The sequence below is a fragment of the Arachis hypogaea genome, chromosome 2 (genome assembly GCF_003086295.3).
Source record: "Arachis hypogaea cultivar Tifrunner chromosome 2, arahy.Tifrunner.gnm2.J5K5, whole genome shotgun sequence".
In the NCBI taxonomy this organism is placed as follows: Eukaryota; Viridiplantae; Streptophyta; class Magnoliopsida; order Fabales; family Fabaceae; genus Arachis; species Arachis hypogaea.
In genome coordinates this window covers 30,095,353-30,115,930 of record NC_092037.1, presented here as the reverse complement: position 1 = coordinate 30,115,930, position 20,578 = coordinate 30,095,353, and the positions used below count along the sequence as shown (strand labels likewise).

At 33.9% G+C, this 20,578-nt stretch overlaps 2 protein-coding genes and 1 long non-coding RNA gene across 5 annotated transcripts; 1 reads left to right on the top strand and 2 right to left on the bottom strand.

Moving 5' to 3' along the window:
• The first annotated feature begins 1,778 nt into the window (after nt 1-1,778).
• Nucleotides 1,779-9,769, top strand: LOC112742179 (uncharacterized). Of its 2 annotated transcripts, XR_011871982.1 has the most exons (4): nt 1,787-2,133; nt 3,447-3,514; nt 3,606-4,504; nt 9,574-9,769. XR_011871982.1 is itself a non-coding variant. In XM_029291849.2 (3 exons), exons 1-3 carry the CDS (start codon nt 1,995-1,997, stop codon nt 4,194-4,196), a joined length of 798 nt encoding a protein of 265 aa, XP_029147682.1. In that variant the 5' UTR covers nt 1,779-1,994; the 3' UTR covers nt 4,197-4,684. The 2 variants fall into 2 exon arrangements, 1 of the variants encoding a protein (XP_029147682.1); XM_029291849.2 differs by lacking the exon at nt 9,574-9,769 and having other exon boundaries at nt 1,779-2,133; nt 3,606-4,684.
• Nucleotides 5,045-6,602, bottom strand: LOC140178929 (uncharacterized). The gene is made up of 2 exons (XR_011871984.1): nt 5,452-6,602; nt 5,045-5,329 (listed from the first exon to the last, which is right to left on the bottom strand). It is a non-coding gene; the product is annotated as an uncharacterized lncRNA (long non-coding RNA).
• LOC112742162 (ABC transporter G family member 24) lies at nt 6,614-18,909 on the bottom strand. 2 transcript variants are annotated; one of them, XR_011871977.1, is made up of 15 exons: nt 18,574-18,909; nt 16,543-17,141; nt 15,485-15,561; nt 14,909-15,181; nt 14,493-14,556; nt 14,253-14,399; nt 13,573-13,607; nt 13,388-13,461; nt 11,959-12,881; nt 11,489-11,785; nt 10,229-10,717; nt 9,843-9,987; nt 8,169-8,458; nt 7,917-8,050; nt 6,614-6,924 (listed from the first exon to the last, which is right to left on the bottom strand). XR_011871977.1 is itself a non-coding variant. In XM_025791408.3 (14 exons), the coding sequence occupies exons 1-14, from the start codon at nt 16,758-16,760 to the stop codon at nt 6,768-6,770; spliced, it is 3,327 nt and encodes a 1,108-aa protein (XP_025647193.1). In that variant the 5' UTR covers nt 16,761-18,909; the 3' UTR covers nt 6,614-6,767. The 2 variants fall into 2 exon arrangements, 1 of the variants encoding a protein (XP_025647193.1); XM_025791408.3 differs by having other exon boundaries at nt 9,839-9,987; nt 16,543-18,909.
• Nucleotides 18,910-20,578: the final 1,669 nt, after the last annotated feature.

Sequence of the window (20,578 nt, the reverse complement as noted above, 5' to 3'; positions counted from 1 at the left end):
CTTTATGTGTTCCAATGTGAAACAGCAAGGAAGGAGGAAGGAATGAGCTAGCTCATTCGGTTAAGTGAACTAGCTGGGCCTTTGGGCCCGTTGTGGGTTCGGTCAACCGGTTCGGCTTACTTGGTCCAATCTCGAGTCAAATTTTTTCAAATTAGTGTCAAAATTCGTATTTTAATTAATTCTTCCTCATTAAACTATAAAATTCTATTTTCTAATTTTTTTTTATTAATATTTAATTTATTGACTAATTATTTGTTAATTATGCGGGATTTACACACAACAAATATTATATTCAAAGAAATTTTTTCAAACCTAAAATGATATGCTATTTTTTATTACTACTATTTGTTATTTTTCTCATTTATTGTTTTTTATTCTACATTACAATTAAACATTTTAGATATTTTTATTATTTTTTATTATAGTTAATATTGGTCTAAATATACCCGTAATTTTTCACAGACAAAAATACTAGTAATAACTATATCTAAAAGGTCATTACATTATAAATGTTATTATTTATATATCTAAATTTCTAAGATATTTGATACCAAATAAATTTAGAAAAATATTTCTATGATAAAAAAATCTATTTTATATTGCTAACTGTGGTAGCCCAAGTAACCTCGACTACTATAGTATGTTGTGTAATATTATAACCATTGAGTTTCAAAAGTTTTTAAAAAATATGAATAGAATACTTGGATTTGTTAAGATATTTTTTCTTACTACAAAATAAATACATTAAAAATTTAATTTTTTGTTTTTCTAATAAAAACTTTTTAATTTTGTAATCTTAACATGTGCCCTTAAACCCTGTAAGCTGCAAAGTATTAGAGGCTGTACAATGAAATTTTGTAAATGATCCACGTTAACTTTGTGGTTGACCATGATTTCCAAATTTGACTTTATAAATAACTTGATTCGCATTATATACAAGTTCTAAAATGTTGTATTCATAAAAATTTACACAAATATTGTTAATTGTTTATGTGAAAAATTTTATATCAAACAAAAATTTTTGTATTTCTTCAAACAAGTTTGGATGATTTTTTTTTCATTATTAAAGAATGATCATTGAATATAATATTTATAAATTAAAATAAATAAGATTAAATTAATATTTTGCATGATCAAAAATCAAATATAAGTAATAGGACTGGTAATTAGTAGGATAGGGTACCCTAATCCTATTTGCGGGTTGAAAATTTTATTAAAATTCTATCATATTCTACTTGCAGGTTGAGAATCTCTCAACCCTAACCCTACCCGTACCCTAAAGTTTTAAACCTTACCTTACCTTATTCTATCCGCAGAAATATCAAATTTAAAGTTATTATAAAATTCAATCATTTCGAATTTCATACATATTAATAAATACTTTAAATTACTAAATTAACTTACTAGTTTAGTAGTTGCTCACTTATTGTAAGTCATTAGATACTCGGACTGATTTTTATCCAATCTGCAACGAATTGGATACTAGTAGATAGAGTATGTGTTGTCAACTTTAATAAGTTTTTTTATTTTTAGTTAGTTAATACATAAAAAATATTAATTTAGAAATTATTTTAGAAATTTTTTGTATATATAAATAATAAAATTTGAGATAAATAAACTGCAAACACATATATTTAGTTTAGACAGTGTAAACGAAATAAGATAACGTAATTTCGTAATAATTTTTTAAATTATTTATTTCAATAAATAAAATATTTATTTAATTTATATAAAATAAAATATCCCTAAAGTGACTAGTTTTAAAAATGTCAAGCACTGTTTTTGTAATTATGATTCCGGTTCTTATGTTTTCTCGACTTGAGCCAATCTGAAGCTGAACCATCTCCGACATAAATACTTGTGAGAAAACAATAAGGAAAATACAAAGACACGTAGCATCCTTACCTCACATGCCAGCATAGCAGGGATTCTCGCGCGCTCTCTTCCATTGCTTCCCCTTCACCACTCAACCAGCTCCTCCGAGCGACTCAATAATGGACCCTCCGATTCGTGACTCGGAGTCCAACCCTAAACCCCTCTGTGAAAACAACGACGTCGTCTACATCGACACCAACCTCGACACTCACTTGGCCGTCCTCGTCTCCGATCACGATACCGTCTCCGACCTCAAAGGTCTTCCTTTCACACTTTTACTTTTTCTTTCTTCATTCTTCAGAGATTTTTTTATTTTTCAAATGCAGACTTTGTTTTCCCTCTCCAGTACAGTGTTCTGAATGTTTATGACTTTGTGCAACTGTTACGACGTTCTGCATTAGCACCCTCAATGTTTGAGAAAATAGCAAGCTTCGTTTTCTAGGTTGTGTGTCCCCAAAGATGCTTGCTTTGTCTTTTTGTTTTTGTGTGTAGGAAACGAACTAAAATAAGTGTGTGTAGTAGCTTGCAGCCCTAATTATATATATTTAGAGTACAACTGTTCCTACAAGTACAATGCATGTTTTGGTTTTATTGTTCCTTGGATTATGCATATTGAATAGTTTTGGGAAATTTTGTATCGCCCAATTTTGAGAGTAGCCATGGCGTGCTGCATGAGGTGTTCCAAAAAGGATTAAGATAGCTGCGGTGTCACTGCTGCTATTGTGATTTTGTTGGTGGTGATCCTGGTGATCTTGATCTTCACTGTCTTCAAGTAGAAAGACCCTATCATTACCTTGCAGTCGGTTAAGGTTAAAGAGGCGAGTTTGGTTCCCGATTGGGGCAATAAATGTGTCCTTGGGCATATTGCTCACGGTTGAGAACCCCAACCGTAGAAGCTTTAGTTACCACAACAGCACGGCGTATCTTAATTATCGTGGGAAGCTTTTGGCTACTGCCCCATTGATGGTCTTGTCATGAGGACACACTTCCAGCTCAAATATCTCTGAACATCAGCACTACTTTGAATTTCTATGCAGATGACATAATGAAAGTTCTGGATTTAGTGGCTGATTTTGTTAAAGGTGTTATAAATTTTACTTCAACAACCACCTTGGAAGGGCGTGTCAAGGTGCTGAACCTCTTCAAGAAGAAAGCCACTAGTTCCTCCTTTGGTGATCTCTTTGTATTCGTACATGACATGAGTGTTAATTCTACTTGTAAAATAGATATCAAACTTTGACTAATATTGGGTCGAGGCAGACAGCTCAAGTATTGTATTGTTCAAGTAGTTAGTGTCTAAGCAACCCTTAGTTTCTATCCCCTTTGCAGTGGATTTGATATTGTCTGTGTGACTTTTTCTTGTAAGATTGTTTTTGAAACCTCAAGTGCATAAAGGCAGGCTTCTCTAGTATATGCTTCATAATCTTTGTTATATTTAAAATCTCTTAGCATTTATAACTCACTATTGTCTTCTCTACTATTCTTTTCTAATCATTGCTTAAATATGCACATAATTATTTCAGAGTTCTAACATTCTGTGTACATGGCATATGTATGAATTTTATATGCAGAGCGAATTTTGTCAGGACACCAATCATGCTTTCCCAAACTTGGGCGGATACAGATTCATGCAATGAAGGTATATTGTAGTTGATCTTGTTTACTCTTGTTTGCTATCCAAGCCATGGTTGTATTCCTATTCATTATAACATTATTTTGCTAATTTGCAGGTAAAGCGCAAAGGGTACTTTTATCACCTATCTGATTCCATGTTTGTAAAAAGTGCCTTCTATGGTTTCAACAAGAGCTGGTTTCTTAGTGTGGATGTTTCTCCATTGAGCAATTGTGGTCAAAATGATTGTTCTTCTGATTCTCCTAACCAACTGGTACTTCTTGGCAATTCAGATAATGCCTTGACTAGTTTGATTAATGATAAGAAAGAAGAACATGATTTTGTGAATGCATCTGAAAAAGCTGTTAAGGATGATAACGTCGTTTGCGAAGATGAAATGTCAAAATCTGTGTCTAGTGCAAAGGAAAAACAGATGAGTACATGGAAAGAAGATGAAGATAAAGAAAAGAAGTCAGAACTTGAAACAAAATTACAACCTTTGGGTGTAAAGGAGCCAAAGGAACCCAAGCAGTTGAATGAAGATAATTTGAATATTGTTCTTGACCAGTGCAATGAAACTGAGGTTGGTTTGACTGATAGAGCTGAAGGAAGAAGAGAAGTATTACAAGATGATCCTAAGCCAATGCAGTTGGAAGAATGCACACCATCTGAACAGAATAATAACACTGAAGCAAATATCAAGGAATGAAATGTGACTCCGAAAGCTGTTTATATGAATGAGATGGGTGAACCTGTAAAATCTGAGAAAAAGAAGAGAAGGAAGAGAAAAGATAAGGATTTGGACGAAAGAACAACTACAAAAGAAGAGTGCACACCATCTGAACAGAATAATACAGATGCTAATGTCAGTGAATTAAATGTGACTTCAAAAGTTGCTGTTTCAAAAGTTGTTGTGCTTGGACTCGGTGCAGTAGAAAAATTATGGAAGAAGAAAACAAAGACAAGAAAAAGATAAGGATTCAGATGTAGGAACAACGAGGACTACAATATTTTGAGGTAATTATAATCTCTTATTGGACTCAGTGTCCTTGATGATTCTTGTGCCAATTTCACTCACTTAGAAATAGTATTACAATAAAATTATTTGTATTAATTATTTAATAATTTTTTTATGTATAACAATAACATAGTGTTACCAATTTCATTTAAATACACATACATAATAGCCTTTTCACGTATAAGTGAAATCTACTAATATAAACTAAAAAAAAAGGGATTATTTAGGCTATTGAAAGTAAGGAATAGAACAGTATTTTACCCTATACTATTAATTTTTATGCATAAAAAATTTTCAAAATAAAAATAACAACTATTAGTATCAATGAGTATGTCTCAACTAATTTTTATATTTGATCATTTAACCCTCGCGTAGTGCGGGTCTTACCCTAGGTAATTAGGGTGAAACACCTATGGTTTGCAATGATGTAAATAATGTGAAAGCGTGGAAGTTCATAATTTCAAACTAACAATTTTAAGCAGCATGATCTTGCCAGCTATTTACAAAAATGCCCCTTATTATTCTTTGTTTCATGATTATTCAGCATCATTTGATTAATCAATCAAATGCCTTTAGATTTCAGTATTATACTCAAAAGTGTAGCTCTATGTTAATATGATATCCATAAATCCATAATCTTCTTTGTCAACTATAAGTTCGGCTTAAAGTCGGTCAAACTTAATACTAGAGTGTCAAGATTCAAGAATCCACACAAGGAAAATAACAAGGTTGCTGCTTATAGCCGGAGAAATACAATTCACTACCTTACCTTCCTTTAAAGTCATTTTGTTCACCACTTTCCAGTCTTTTTCCACCAAGTGAATCTGAAAAATTTTTATTCAACAAGATAATTAGTTCCAAATTTCAGGAAAACACTATTTCTAAGTGAGTGAAATTGGCACAAGAATCATCAAGGACACTGAGTCCAATAAGAGATTATAATTACCTCAGAATATTGTAGTCCTCGTTGTTCCTACATCTGAATTCTTATCTTTTTCTTGTCTTTGTTTTCTTCTTCCATAATTTTTCTACTGCACCGAGTCCAAGCACAACAACTTTTGAAACAGCAACTTTTGAAGTCACATTTAATACTTTTGAAACAGCAACTTTTGAAGTCACATTTAATTCACTGACATTAGCATCTGTATTATTCTGTTCAGATGGTGTGCACTCTTCTTTTGTAGTTGTTCTTTCGTCCAAATCCTTATCTTTTCTCTTCCTTCTCTTCTTTTTCTCAGATTTTACAGGTTCACCCATCTCATTCATATAAACAGCTTTCGGAGTCACATTTCATTCCTTGATATTTGCTTCAGTGTTATTATTCTGTTTAGATGGTGTGCATTCTTCCAACTGCATTGGCTTAGGATCATCTTGTAATACTATGTGACATTCAGTTATATATTTAGATTTGAATCTAACTAACTCGGTGAACGATAAATGTGCTATAAAGTAATCAAAAAACAAATATAAAAGTTGTATTGATGTGTGTCATTTAATACCCCACCAATCGAGCTGAAGTGTACAGTGAAATTTTAATTAGTATATTATAAAATCTTTAGATAGTATCATTGACATAAGTTCCAATATATATTAAAAAAATGTTTTCCAGTGAATATTATTTTGGTGAATTCTACTTATTTTGCTATTAGTGTCAATTGTAAAAATGATATTACTTGAAAAAAGTGCGCATTACGAGATTATATATTATTAGGCCAACTTAATTAGCCTTGATAATTTAACAACAAAATGTGAGTGTTTATATATATATATCATATTAAAAGTATAATTAAATCAGATATTAGTAGAGAATATACATTAAAATAAAAAGTATATATTAAAAATGAGTTAAACTATACATATATTTATACAAAAATATATAGTAGTTAATTTTTAGTGGTTTATTTTGGTATATGTATATATATCATGAAAATACTATTTTATATCAATTAGAGTTTATGAATTATAGAATAGTAATGCCTAATTACTATTTCTGTAAGTGTGATCCATTTTAAAATGTTTGTACTAAACTATTTCAACACTCATTCTCAAGCCGTTGTAAAGAAAAAACTAAAGAGAGATAAAAAAAAAAAAAAGAAGCCTTATGAGCATTTTCTATCAAACACAAATTATGAACAATAATATTAACCGTAAATTGCCATAATTTAATAGGGGAATTATTCCCCCGTAGATTAACTCTAGTGAATGTATCTAACAACTGGTCAACGAGACAACGAGAGAACTGTGGCAGCAATAATGTTGACCTCACTTCTTTTGAAAGGTAAGCATAGAGAATAAAGCTATTGCCCGAGCGGTTACACCCATAAGAATTAGGATGGAAACACACAAACTCCAATCATGAATATTATAGTCACTTCTCTTTAGTGAACCACAACGACTTATGATCCACACTCCATGGTACCTGCATTTTATGCATTATTGATCAGTACCTTCTGGTGTTCCTTCATGTTATATTTTCTTTTAATTTTTCAAATATCACATATAAATTGCCTTATCATTTTCAGTTCTTGGAAACAAAGCTATCTTGATCAGTACCTTTAAAATGCTTTACTTATATTTCATTTGTTCTAATAGTTATTTTTGCAAAGTGGATCTGTATTCCTCCTGTGAGTTTGCATTGTTCCTCTTCATGTTACTAAAGTTCTTTTATCAAAAATTAAATCAAATAAAACAAGAGGAAAGAAAGAAAGAAGAGAGCATAACCATTTTGACGCGCTAAAAGTTATGCTTTTGACAAAATAAACTCCAAAAGATGTAAATGACAAACCCCCTAAATATATGCTCAAACTGAACAAATGTTTAGGCCATTTACTTATATACTTATACAGATTTGGTTCATTTTTGTCAAGTTGAACATATCTTTTGGGGTTCGTTTTATCATTTGCTTATTTTGAGATCTATTTTATCAAAATTGTAATCTTTCGGGTGCAAAATGACTATTTACTCAAGAAGAAAAAGGGTGATGCTCACTTTGGTCAATGCAGGTTCATGTCCAAGTTATTTTGGTCTGTATAGATTTCAATAGGTCAACATAGTCCTGTGAGTCAAATTACTCAAGAAACTAATTTGACTCGTTTACTGACTACAAAATAACTCATTGCTCCATCTATAGGGACTAAAGTTACTATTAACCCAAAGAGAAATTTCTTAGCTACTACAGTTTTTACTTTTTTATTCTTTTATTTTCACTGCATTTAGGCCACGCATGCGAATTTAAGTTTGAGAAAGTACACGGCCGTAAAACTTGATTAGTTTGCACAATATCAAGGGAAACATGGAGATGCAGGCTCTAGCTGGCTTCTCTCTATATGCAGCAATTCATGAGTTGCTTTTGGATATATTAAACAAGCACATATGTAGTCTAATCAACAACCATTATTAACCATAACATACCTTTCAGCATTTGCGATTACGAATGCTTCTAAAGCCCACTTAGGGTAACATAAATTTGCTACAACCTTCAAAAGTTTACTGTCTTTAGCTTGTGTTGCAACAAGGGTTAAAACAACTGGAAGAAGCACTGACCACTGCAACAAACAATCACATGTTGGACCGGATGGGGCAAAATAATGATGAGCAGATGTTTTTCAGTTTGTTGATAAAAGTTTTATATTATAAATCTAAATCTAATGCAGTGATACTTACTAGCTGTGCCGCGCCAGGTTTGAATACTATTGCCAATGTATATGCTATTCCAGTCACACAGTATACTAGACAGAGCAGCACAATGTAATTATCTGCAAAAGTTGATCTTGGATAGGTGAAGAAATAGAACATAGAGAGGTACACCACAGGCTTGACCAGAGTATTAAAATGATCCACTGTATCTCTAGAAAGAAAGTAAGCCAAGCTGCTCATCCCAGAATCCCTCTCCCTCCAGTAGTGCAATTTATCCAGAGAAAATGATCTCAAGGCCGCAATTTTACATAAAAGAGCTGAAATTAGGAATGAACAACAACAATGAGGGAAATAGAAGCAATGACCATTTGAATTAAGCTGAACTGTTTTAAATATTATTAAATTTATTTTCTATTCTAGAATGAAAATCATGTTAATACTCATGTTATGCCCCCATGGATCAAACCAATAAGGCAACAATCATAAGACATGAATGGGGGGCAAACACAAAACAGAAGTTAGGTTATAATCGCTTAAAAAGTCTTAAACCTTGTTTGATTACACGTGTTTTCTTACATCTGATGGAAATCAAGGTGAGTGAAAAAAAAAAAAAAAAAACCTACAAGTCAAGTATATGATACTTATTTTCATATTGGATGTTACCAATGCAATTAATATCATTTCACATTTCTCTATCTAAAACGCACTTTTTTGGGGGGTTATATAAGGTAACAATCTTAGCTTGCAGCCATATTTGATTGCAGCAAACAGCAATACAGATTATTTAGATATAAAGAGGAAAAATAAAATTGGATTGACACTTATTTTTGAGAAACTAGTTTATTACTCCCTCCTTCTCAAATTAAGTATCTCTTTTACCTTTTAGATTCATTGAAAAAATAATGCATTTGGCAATCTTTTTGTCAAGATTCATTAATTTTTCAATGAACATAAAATGTACAAGTGACACTTACTTTGATAAGAGAATACTTACACTCAGAAGTATATTATCAAATTATAAGATGATGTGAATTCTTCACTTCTGCATAGTTTAATATCCATTCCTTAAATTACTCAAACTTATTTTGTTAATTCTAATAAATATAATAATATATGAGATTAATTTTCATCAGACCTTGTCCTAATATGCAGTATCCTATATATTTATTATCCCCCATTGAGTTTAACATGTCATATATGGAAATATACATGCTAACGCAACTCCTGACTAGTTAACAACATAACATGAGGGACCTATTAAATTAATTATAAAAGGTCAGAGTGGTATATCAAATTTCACCCATTATTCAAATTGGTCTTCCCGATTTTTATTAAATCCTCAAATTTTCAACGTCAATCATGCTCATCCCTACCCAGTTTTGTGTCCATACTCTGTTATTTTTGCTCACCGGCGGTGTTTTTTCCTTTCCAGGTTGTAGCGGTTTCAAATTCCTACTAACAGGAAAGCATGACTATCACAATTTATCAACATTTTTCTGTTGATTCACCTCCCACAAATGAGTGAAACAACGGAGTGTGAACTGAAATTAGGTAGAAACAAACGTGATTGACGTTGGAAAATTTGGAGAACTAATTTGATTGAGTAAAATTAGGAGGACCAATTTGACTAATGAGTGAAATTTGAAGGACCATGTTGATCATTTGCACATTAAACTAACTATAGGAAGTTAACTTACATACACAAATCACTGTATAGATGTATCCAACTCCACCAAACTTCTGATCATTTCCTCTACTCAGCGCTCCTAAGCAAGCTCCAGCAAGTAATAATATTAGATAATCTATAGCTTGGATTTTGGACTCCCTTAGTCGCTGCTTCACAATCCTAAAATAACATTGGCATGAGTAAGGTAACAAACAGATAACAAAAAGATATGTAGACACAAAATCTTATAGACATGCTCATCATTAGATATTTATATGCTATGTGTTGTTCAATCAGCATTCAGAACTAGAAATTGTGATGCTTCTGGGAGAAACTAATCCATATTATGGAAAATTTCAACAAGGCATTGAAATTTTAGACATCAAAGTGAACAAAATACTGAAGTCATTGCATGGTTTACCGTATAAGGAAGTACTTGTATTGCTTGAATATCCCAGGAGTTTTCCGGTTAGATAAATCCTGGGATTTCAAAAAGTTGAATAGTATCTTCTCCCCCTCCAATTCCACGACGTGTCTAACATCATGCAATAGTTCTCCGGCAAAGCTTCTGTCGTCATGTTCAGAGCCATTGGGATCAGTTTCGTTAGCTGGATTTGGAGTTAAGTTACCAAATTTCGCTGCATTCTTCTGCATATCAAGAGGTACTGGGTATCCATTATGAAGCATCCATCTAACTGGCAGGTCTTTATAACTGACTCCCGAGCTTCCACCAGGTTCTACTAAGCCCTCCAAAATGTCGATAAAGTAATCAGGAGGATTGATCCGCTCCGGAATACAGATCCCAAGTCCTAGAAAGTATTCTTCAACTTTCTTGACAGGTCCATGATACACAGTAAGACCTCCTTTCGCCAGAAGTATCAAGTCATCAAACATATTGAACAATGCATAGCTACAGTGAAAAGATCAGTCATCAATTAAACAAAGGGAGAGTTATATTGTTTTTAACAAGTTCAAACTAAAAGCATAGGGTATAAAACAGATCAGTCTTCAAAATGGTTTCTTATTTGGAGTGCACATGCAGCGATCAACAACGCTAGAAGGACAACAGAAACTAGATTATAAACACAATCAATAGATAAAGGAATTGTAAATACCCGCTCTTGTGCTTTTAAAGTGAAATCACATCAGTAAGGTCTTGTAAATATATATATATAAGTAATAGGATTCTCAAATAAATAAATAAATAAATAAAACTCCAAAATAAAATGGGATAACCCAGCCATTCAAGACACTTGGTGATCCCATACCAATTCCCTTATTCTTTTTGTATCCTCATAGCCTTCCGTTCTCTCTTGACCTTACCACCAAAGTGACCAAACAATAACATATATTGGAATCTAATGGATTGGTGGCTAAATGGAGATTACTTACAGTTAATGTAGGGTAAATAGGAGAAAGAACTCATTGCATTTTCATTTCATCCAAAGAGAGGTGCACATATAGATATCTATCAACTACATTCATAAAAGCTAAGCTACTAACAACCAACTACATGCTGCTGCTGCTTGAATCCAATATATCTTTAATTCAATTCATTTACAGGGGGACCCTTCTTATTTGTCTTGCTTTTTTATTATTAATCAAAGGTTCTCAGTGTCAAAAGGTTTATGCAGCCTATCAGATTTTAACAAAATGAAACAATCATGAAATTAAAAGTCACCTTGGTTGGTGAACCACCATGCATATGTTCACTCCTTGAAGAGCTTCCCGTCTTAATGCTCTAAGAAGTAGCTGACATGATGCACTGTCCAAACCAGATGTGGGTTCATCTAACAATAAAAGTGAAGGTTCCATGACCATTTCCAGTCCAACATTTACACGCTTCCTTTGGCCACCGGAAATCCCTCGTTTTTCTACAGTTCCAACCAAAGAATTCCGCACAGATTGAAGGCCCAAGAATTCAATAACTCTTTCTACAACCAGAACTTTGTCTGCTTTCGGCAAGTCAGCAGATAGCCTATTAACAGAACAACAAAATTCATTTCTTAACCAGATATTCAAACATATAAGAGCTATCACAGAAACAATATAGGCACAACTGCCATAACAAGAGAAAGGGAACTGAGGTTACATTTAGACAAGGGAAAATTATATGGTTTGCAAAAATCTGTCACATTCCATGTTATTTACCTGCACTGTGCACTGAACCATAAATTCTCTTCTACTGTCAGATTTCCATGAACTATGTCATCTTGTGGCACAAAACCAATAATTTTCTTATAGGAATGGATTGATTCAGTCTTTCCATTTATAAGAACTGAACCAGTCATCTTGCATCCAAATGCTTTTCCAGCTACTGCTGAAAGAAATGTTGTCTTACCGGCCCCTGATGGACCCATGACAGCAGTAATGCGCCCAGGTTTAATTTTCCCCGTTACACATCTCAATATAAGTTTGTTTTGCACCTTCAAAATGAGAGTTAGATCTTTGAAAGAAATTTCCATTAACAGCCGTTTCCTTGGTTCACCTTTGGTAGCCATGTTAACTACTCCTGAGAAAGTAAGATTCTTGTTTTCTTGTTGCTGTGCCTTCTCCTTCTCCAATTGAGCATATGCATACTTAAAAATCTGGCTATGAGTTTCAGGTTGCTTTTCCTTAGAAGCTTTGCCTTGAACACTTTTATCTCTAGTTTTAGTTTCTAAGTGAAGGTTATCGCCATTTTCAATTTCATGCATCATCTGCATTGGATCAATGGATTCTTTAGCCTTTTCTTTTTGCACAGCTGATGAGCTGGGAGCAATGTTTGGAGTAATAGGGTGTGAATGTGAAAGCAATTCTATATCAGTTTCTGCAGTTGCTTGACCCAACATTTTAACTTTTTCTGGATCTGCCACGTCCTTCTTACGCGAAAATGTTCGTGATAGTTGAGCTTGTAGTCCACTTGCACTCTTTTTAGCAACGTCTTTTGCAGTTTTCCATCTTTGTCGTGCATTTGAAGTCTTCCTTACAGATCTAGCTGCTGCTTCTCTGGACTTCGCCATTCTCCTTTCCCTAGTACTGAGAACTTGATCAGAACAGCTGTAAATGATAAGCAGCAATGTACTCAAAGCAGCCTGCATTAGTAGTTGAAGAGTGTTAACTAACTTCTACGATCATGGTCTGTATCACAGATTATAACTTCTATGTTTCTATATGTGACATGGTGTTAAGCATCAACCATATCACCTATGTAGATAAAGAAAATTAAGAAATAAAAAAGACCATAAAATATCTTATCTCTTTTCATTTCTTAATTTTTTGCTGAGCATATATCCAATATGGCTACTTTTGTTACAAGATATGGCTTATAGGTACAAATTCCTCATTGAACAATTGCAAATAATTGAAACTGAATGAAAGATCAAACATTGAAGATATAACATATAAATGAGAAGAAAAGGAGAAAAAAACAGCAAGAAAAAGGAATATTAGAAAGCAAACAAACTTCTAAAAGCACCAAGTAGGTCCCAAGTCATCAAAACAAAAATCATGATGTCCAAATAAAAAGGGAACCTAAATAAATATATGAATAGGCACTATTATTACTAATCCATAATCAGGTTAATGTATAGAAACTTACAATGAGCATAATTCCGTACACACCCATGTTTTGGGTCTCAGCTTTCGATTTACATGAAGTCAACTTGAAGCATCCTACAAGAGAATCAGTAAATGGTAATATGTCTCAGCACGGGTCAGAAACAGTTGAGGAAAATAATGACACAAGTTTGTTGCTATAGTAATTCACAATTCATGTGATCTTACTCGTCTGAGATATAGAACCCATCCTACAGTAATGCCTGAAATTCCAAGAGAGAACATTAAAAGTATTTAGAGTAACAAATTTTGAAGACATAAGTATTATTATATCTGTTTTTATAGGATTCAATAGCTGATTCTTTGGGGAATACTTTGTTTGGTGTCTTCCAAGAATCTTGGTTGTGCCTGACATCCTTGGATCAGTTTTTATTGACTAAGTTCACAGGGGTTGTGGTAGCAGAAAAGAGGCAAAACCTTTGTACCATTATGCAGTATATGCCAACTCTTTGGAGTACATGGCATAGCACAATTAATGCAACTTAATGATACGTTTTCAGATAAACAAGTTTTATGGCATACATTTAGGCGTTTCAACTCTGTACGATGTAAAGCTCATGATCTCTTTTGAGGACTTTCCTTCTCGGACATGTTGAGAGATCATAAACATCACTTCACTAATGTTTTGTTCTATTTATTCTTTTTGTGGGAGGATCTATTTTCCTCTGCTCCTTGTATCATCCATTTTCCCATCTTAATGCTATTCTTCTTTCATCACAAAAATAAATAAATAAATAAAACACAAATAATAATTAAAAAAAGGTATGGACATTAAAATGCTACTATAAAATGCTATTTTATTATATATTAGCAGTTGATAAGGAGTAAACCAATGAATAATGTAATACCCACTACTGCAAGGAATACGTTTTGTAGTTGTTGGGCAATACCATCCTGCTGGACAGAATGTCTCACTACTGCTATCAACATCAGCCCAGATATTTGCACCTCCACAGGTATGGTTTGGCCGCATTGGAGGCAATTGATAACGATATCTTCAAAAATGTGTCAAAGGATTAGTTTATAAATAAAGCATGCAAGCGATTATTTATAAATAAAAAGAGAAAGATTTGAAAATCAGAACTCACGGTTCACATACACCAGTTGTGTTATTGAGTTTTGCAAGAGGACAATAGGATCCAAGAGGGCAAGCTTCCAGAACAAATATTTCAAATACCATGAAAAGATAAAAGCATTAGAGATATCTTTTAGCATCAAAATTGGCAACAAATATCACCATTACATGGATTTTCCTTTATGTTTCAACCATCCAACGTATTGCTGAAATAACCACCGAGCGAAATATACTACCTTCTTGTCTAGAATAACATCACATCTATATCCAGAAACATATGAAAAACAACAACAAATTTTCTAGACGAGGTCGACTGGTCTACATGAGTCAACTGAGCTTGCACTAAGCTGTTTAAATCAAAGGAAAACTACACTAAGCTATTTAAATCAGTGACGAAAAAACCATCTCAGACGTTCTTGATGTACTTACGTATCATGCATGTGATACCATGAGGGCAAAAGAAACCTTCACAACATGGTTCACAGTCAGTAGTTCTTGAAGGCATATCCTGTGAATTTTGGAATTCAGCCTGCTCGGTCGAGGGAGCACTACAGGCCCATCCTGGCTCACAACCAGATACCCATGAGGTTAAATTGCAGTTCTTGTTAGGCTTCAAATAGTTAATACCATTAGATCTATCCAATAAACTTTTTGAGTAAAACTTTATTTCTGCTTCATTACATATGCGTTGCTTTATGTCCCCTGTTAATACATCAAAACCACCAGAATCCAAAAGCATTAAGAGTCATATTAGAAGTAAAACAGGTTTCTGGTAAATAACAGAAAATTATTGAATGGAATGATAGTTGAAAAGGCACAATATTGGTATGAACAGAATAGAAATAGTCAGCATGAATAGATGGTATGTAGATTCATAACATCTAGCACAATGAAGATGAAAACATCCAGATTTTCCAAACCAACATGTTTATATTCTGCTGGATAAAACCTGTGCCATTTCTTTTTGTCTAATTCTTATCACAATATATGATGTTAGTTTCTTACCTTTCGTCGTTTGAATGCAAGAAGTCAAGAAGCCCAAGTCGGATGAAAAGTTAAATGCATTATTCCAATCAGCATTCCTAGAATAAGAAAATCGAGCCTAATATCAAAATAAGTTTCTAAATGATTTTATAAGGTGCCGTTGGCTAAGAAAAAGTTATTTATAATTTCAAGTAAACAATGCACCTCACCAACAGCAAGCCAGCTTGTGTTATCAGATAGTGTAACCATTCAATGAATCAGATCACATAATAGTTTTAAAAATCTTTAATTTCAACAGTGGCATTTTAACCACTGCCTTACTATTCAAGGATAAACTTTCCTCATTTGATTCTTTAACCAATGCCATAATAATAGAAGAAGTTAATTACTCAGACAACTGCTCTGGCTAAGAAAAGAAATATTGCGCAAGCTCATTTAAGGGCACTAACATAAGCAGTCAAAACAGGATTAAATTGGAAGAGAAAGGAAATAAAATAAATACACACGCATCATTAGTTTCTTTAAATAAACTTAAAAAATGATCTCAATTGAAAATTTGAAGCACAATGCTTAAAACTAAGAACTGATTCAAATAAGTTGCTTTAACAATTAACATCAACTGCAGTTTCTCATCAACACTAGTAATATTCAGTAAAATGAAACTTCATGAAACTATAAACTTTAAGCTTCTTTTAACCATAAAAAAGAGTCATGACTTTTCCAATACAATTATAAATTGATGTATTCGGATGCTATTTGTATACAACACAAATTCATTGATTTATGATTGCGCCAATAAAGCAAATTCAGATTGAGGTGAAATGAAACTGTTTCGCTGACACTGATTAAACAGGATTAAATTAGAAGGGGAATAAAACGAAGGAAACAGATGCACATGCATCATTAATTGCTTTAAACAAACTCCAAAAATGATTTCAGTTTTCAAAATTTAATGCAGTGTTTAAAACTAGTCATGGAAGTTAACGAAACTACAAACTTAAGCTTCTTTTGAGCATAAAAAAGTGTTCCCTTACTAAAACAATTATTCTAAAACCAAAAATGAGTACAAATAAACTTACAGATCTTCGACGCAGAAACTGGAGCGGTTGCTAATTTCGTGACTGAGGAAAGAGGTGACGTTGGAGACTTGGCTGTAAACAAGCTGTGTCAAAACAGAGAGAACAGCAGGGTTGTCAAGGTCACTCGTTTGCTGGCACTTCACCCCATTCAATAAGCTCGAGACCGTAACTGCCAAAGCAAGAACCACTAACAAATCCTTGGTGCTCCAGCTGGGCATATTGTTGGAATGTGAAAAGAATGGAACCGAACAGGCGTTTGGGAATTGGAAATGCGGAGAACGCCTGGGGGTCCTTATTTCTATTCGGTGGATGGAGTCAATGATGGTTGAGATTTGGAGCCATTTGGAAGGAGAACAGGGGGAGTGTTTTGAAATTGCAAGAAGCTGCTTTAAACGTTAGTACTGCAGGCTGGGGCATGTGGAAATTGGAAGATGGTGATTTGTGAGTGGGACTTGCGAGGATGGGAGACCCGGACCGCGTCCAACTTGGGGCAAGTAGACCATCTCCCCAATGTTGCAGACAAAATATATCAATCACGCAGTCTTCGGTTCTGACACAACTTTTGCCACTAGTCGAGACTTTGAGAGTTGAGAATGTCTCTATGGTCAAAAAATGTTTTTTTTTTAATAAATAAAATAAAAAATAAATTTACGCCTATAAACACGTACGAGTAAATTAACGTTTATACATCTTATTATATATTTCGTCCTAGCAAAGACAAGATTATTACGAACGTATTTTATCTTTGTCATAAATAAGATATGTTAAAAATTATTGACAATATTTTTAGTTCGTAGAAGAGATAAAACAGTGTGATCCTTTTGAATGTATCTGATCGTCTATAACAGAAACGAGATACATTCATAACAATTTCAATTTTGCTGAGGATAAAATACATATTTAAAAAAATAGTTATATGTGCAAACGTAATACACATGCGATAATAATTTTTAATTATATAAAGAGCTCATTTAATTTATTATAATTCTAATATATCTTCTCTTCAATTTTTTTTACATATTTTTTTAAAATGTCTAATACGAAGCACATTGTTGTGAATATTTATGTAAATAATTGTATTAGAGATAACAACAAAAGAGTTGTGCTTGATTGTCTGGATCGGTCTTATTTTCAACCCTTAGACTTGGCACTCTATAGGATTTGAAGAATTTGATATTGATGAAGATGGAAATTTAAGATCAGAGAAAGATTATTAGAATTAGGCACAAGTTTCTCATTCCTTTGGAAAATAGAGGCTTCAAGTTTAAGCTTTTCTAAGTCGTAGGCGATGAACAAGTGCATGCAATGTTTGAGGCCCATGTGAAAATCTTAGCACACCGAGTCATGCAATTATATGCCGAGGTTGTTGATATTGTCAATGGAGAATTGGCTCATCGTCTACATCCATACCCTTGGGCCACCAATTTCTGCATGTTCATTACATTACGCACACCAGAAGATCACTTGCACAATGACTCTAAGTTAGATGAAAAGTATATTGTTGAGTTCAAGGGTTCATCCGGTAGCTCAGAAGAAGATGAGTTTGTAGTGGATACTCCGTTGGGACGAAGATTTCTCTTACCCGTACTGCTTGTTGTGCCTGACCTATGCAGAGTGCCTAGCCACTTTTAGACACTATATCTTGATGCAGTGGAGGAGGGTCCATTATGTGGTGTCAATGTGTTAGGTGATGATTACAATTTTGACGGGGCATTGAGTTTCGGGTGCGCAACTTGATCAGGAGCAAGGAAGCTATTCACCTGGAGGTGAAGAATTATAGTATTTGGCGGGATGCGGAGTATAGAGTGGTTGAGTATGATTATATGAAATACTATTGTCGATGCAAGCAAAGTTCAGCTTGGTGTTCGTGGAGCATATGCATGTCACTTAGACAAAATCTTGGTTATTGGTAAGTAATTAATCACCATCTATATTTTAAGTAATTTATAGTTTTTGCTCTTTAGTCATGAGTTACATGTTTGGTGTGATGTTGTATTTTAGGGAAGTTCATAAGTTTAGTGGACCTCATACCTACTTGGCACCAACGATGTCTGTTGACCATGGGCAGCTAGACAACACGGTGATTAATGGTGTCATCTGGCTTATCATCCAATCCAATCCTTCAGTATCCATCCTGATGTTATAGAGTGTCGTGCAACAGAGTTATCACTTCAAACCTTCGTATCGAAAAGTGTGGGTGGGTAAATAGAAAGCAACTGCAAAGATATATAGTGATTAGAAGCACTCTAACAGTGCCTCTCGAGGACCATTGCTGACCTCCAAGCTATGTTATACTACGTTGATGAATTGCTTGACAAGAAGTCCAGTCAGTGTGACAAAGTATTCTGGTCATTTTCGTCGTGCATTGAGGCTTTTAGGTATTGTAAGCCATTTGTTTTTGTAGACGGTAGTCATTCATAAGGGAAGTACGCGAGTGTACTGCTCATGGTTGTAACACAAGATGGTAACTCAGACGTTAGTACTGCAGGCTGGCGCATGTGGAAATTGGAAGATGGTGATTTGTGAGTGGGACTTGCGAGGATGGGAGATCCGAACCGCGTCCAACTTGGGGCAAGTATACCATCTCCCCAATGCAGTAGACAAAATATATCAAATCACGTAGTCTTCAGTTCTGACACAACTCTTGCCACTAGTCGTCTAGTCGAGACTTGAGAATGTCTTAGTTTATGATCAATAAAAAGTTTTTTTAATAAATAAAATAAATATTAAATTTACGCCCATAAACACCTACGAGTAAACTAAGACTAAATCCCTGTTTCGGTCCATGAAATTCACGCGATTATCTATTTTGATCTTCGAAATTCAATTACCTATATTGATCCTCCAAATTCAGATCCGGGCACCAATGTGGTCCCTCGACTCTTTTTGACGATGACTAGGCAAACAGAGTACTGAGATGGCACCCTCCCTACCACGCTGGATACTGTAACGGCTAGCTGACATAGCGAGGGTTGTATTTGTACCCAATTTAGTCTTTGAAACCCTAATTATCTTATTATTTATCTGAGTTAGATTCCTTTTTAACCTCATCCTCCTTCCTCTTGTCTTTTTATTCCTCTTTATTTTCTTGTTGTTGTTACTCTTCTCCTTGTTAAAGATTTGTCATTCATCGCTATTAGTTGAGGCACCATGACGGGTGGTTGCACCGCATCTGGAAGATCAATTCGCTCTCCTTCGAATGGTAACTGGGTCAGGTTGCAAAGCCGGAATAGAAGTGCAAAGATACCGGAATGGTGTGGGTGCGGTAGTCATCCAGTTCTGCAATGGTCTGGAACAAAATCAAATCTAAACAAGCCATTTTTTGGATGTCCCAATTATAATGTAAGTTAAACATATGTGAATTTTGTTTGTTTATTCTTGTCTGCTTCATTTCATCTTTGGTTAGTTGATTTCAGAAAAGAGGAAAGATTTGGTGTAGTATTTTGTTTGGGCTGATATTGGATAAGATGAAGGTGTTGGGATAGCAGATTCTGACATGGTCAATGGAGAAATGAAGATGAACCTAGCATAGAGGGTTGGGAGTTTGAAAGCTAATGTAAGGAGTAAAAATTCATAATCCATTTATTGTTGGTAGTTGTGTTCATGATGGTGGTATTTTTGTTATTGATTTGTTACAGATTTTGAAGTAAAAAGTGATTGAGAGATTCATGTATAATGTAATGTAATAGAAAGTGTATTGTATGATGAATATTTGAATTGAATGAATAATTTAATTTGTACAATTTCTGGGACTCACACATGATTTAACAATATTGCAAAAAAGATACATAAACTAACAAAGCTAACTTATATTTCAATAGGATTATATAAAGCAACTTAAACCAATAATCCTGACTTATATTAAAGTAATTATCATAGTTGAACAAAAGAGATGCAAAAACAAACATCATGAGTATTAGCATCAAAAGATCTAGTGTGATAACAAAACAATCATGTCTTAAGAGGGCTGATTGATAAGCGGATATTTTATACCCTTTTTAGGTTCATTTTCTTAGTGTTTTCAGTACATTTTATC

What these genes read in the sequence shown, in the direction of transcription:
- LOC112742162 (XM_025791408.3), bottom strand. Translation starts at nt 16,760, where the DNA reads ATGCCCAGCTGGAGCACCAAGGATTTGTTAGTGGTTCTTGCTTTGGCA. An exon ending in TGGTATCACATGCATGATAC is followed by an intron (nt 14,557 to 14,908) that starts GTAAGTACATCA and finishes TTGTTCTGGAAG; the next exon opens with CTTGCCCTCTTGGATCCTAT. An exon ending in ATGGTGGTTCACCAACCAAG is followed by an intron (nt 10,718 to 11,488) that starts GTGACTTTTAAT and finishes TTTTCACTGTAG; the next exon opens with CTATGCATTGTTCAATATGT.
- LOC112742179 (XM_029291849.2), top strand. Translation starts at nt 1,995, where the DNA reads ATGGACCCTCCGATTCGTGACTCGGAGTCCAACCCTAAACCCCTCTGT. An exon ending in TACCGTCTCCGACCTCAAAG is followed by an intron (nt 2,134 to 3,446) that starts GTCTTCCTTTCA and finishes TTTTATATGCAG; the next exon opens with AGCGAATTTTGTCAGGACAC. An exon ending in TACAGATTCATGCAATGAAG is followed by an intron (nt 3,515 to 3,605) that starts GTATATTGTAGT and finishes GCTAATTTGCAG; the next exon opens with GTAAAGCGCAAAGGGTACTT.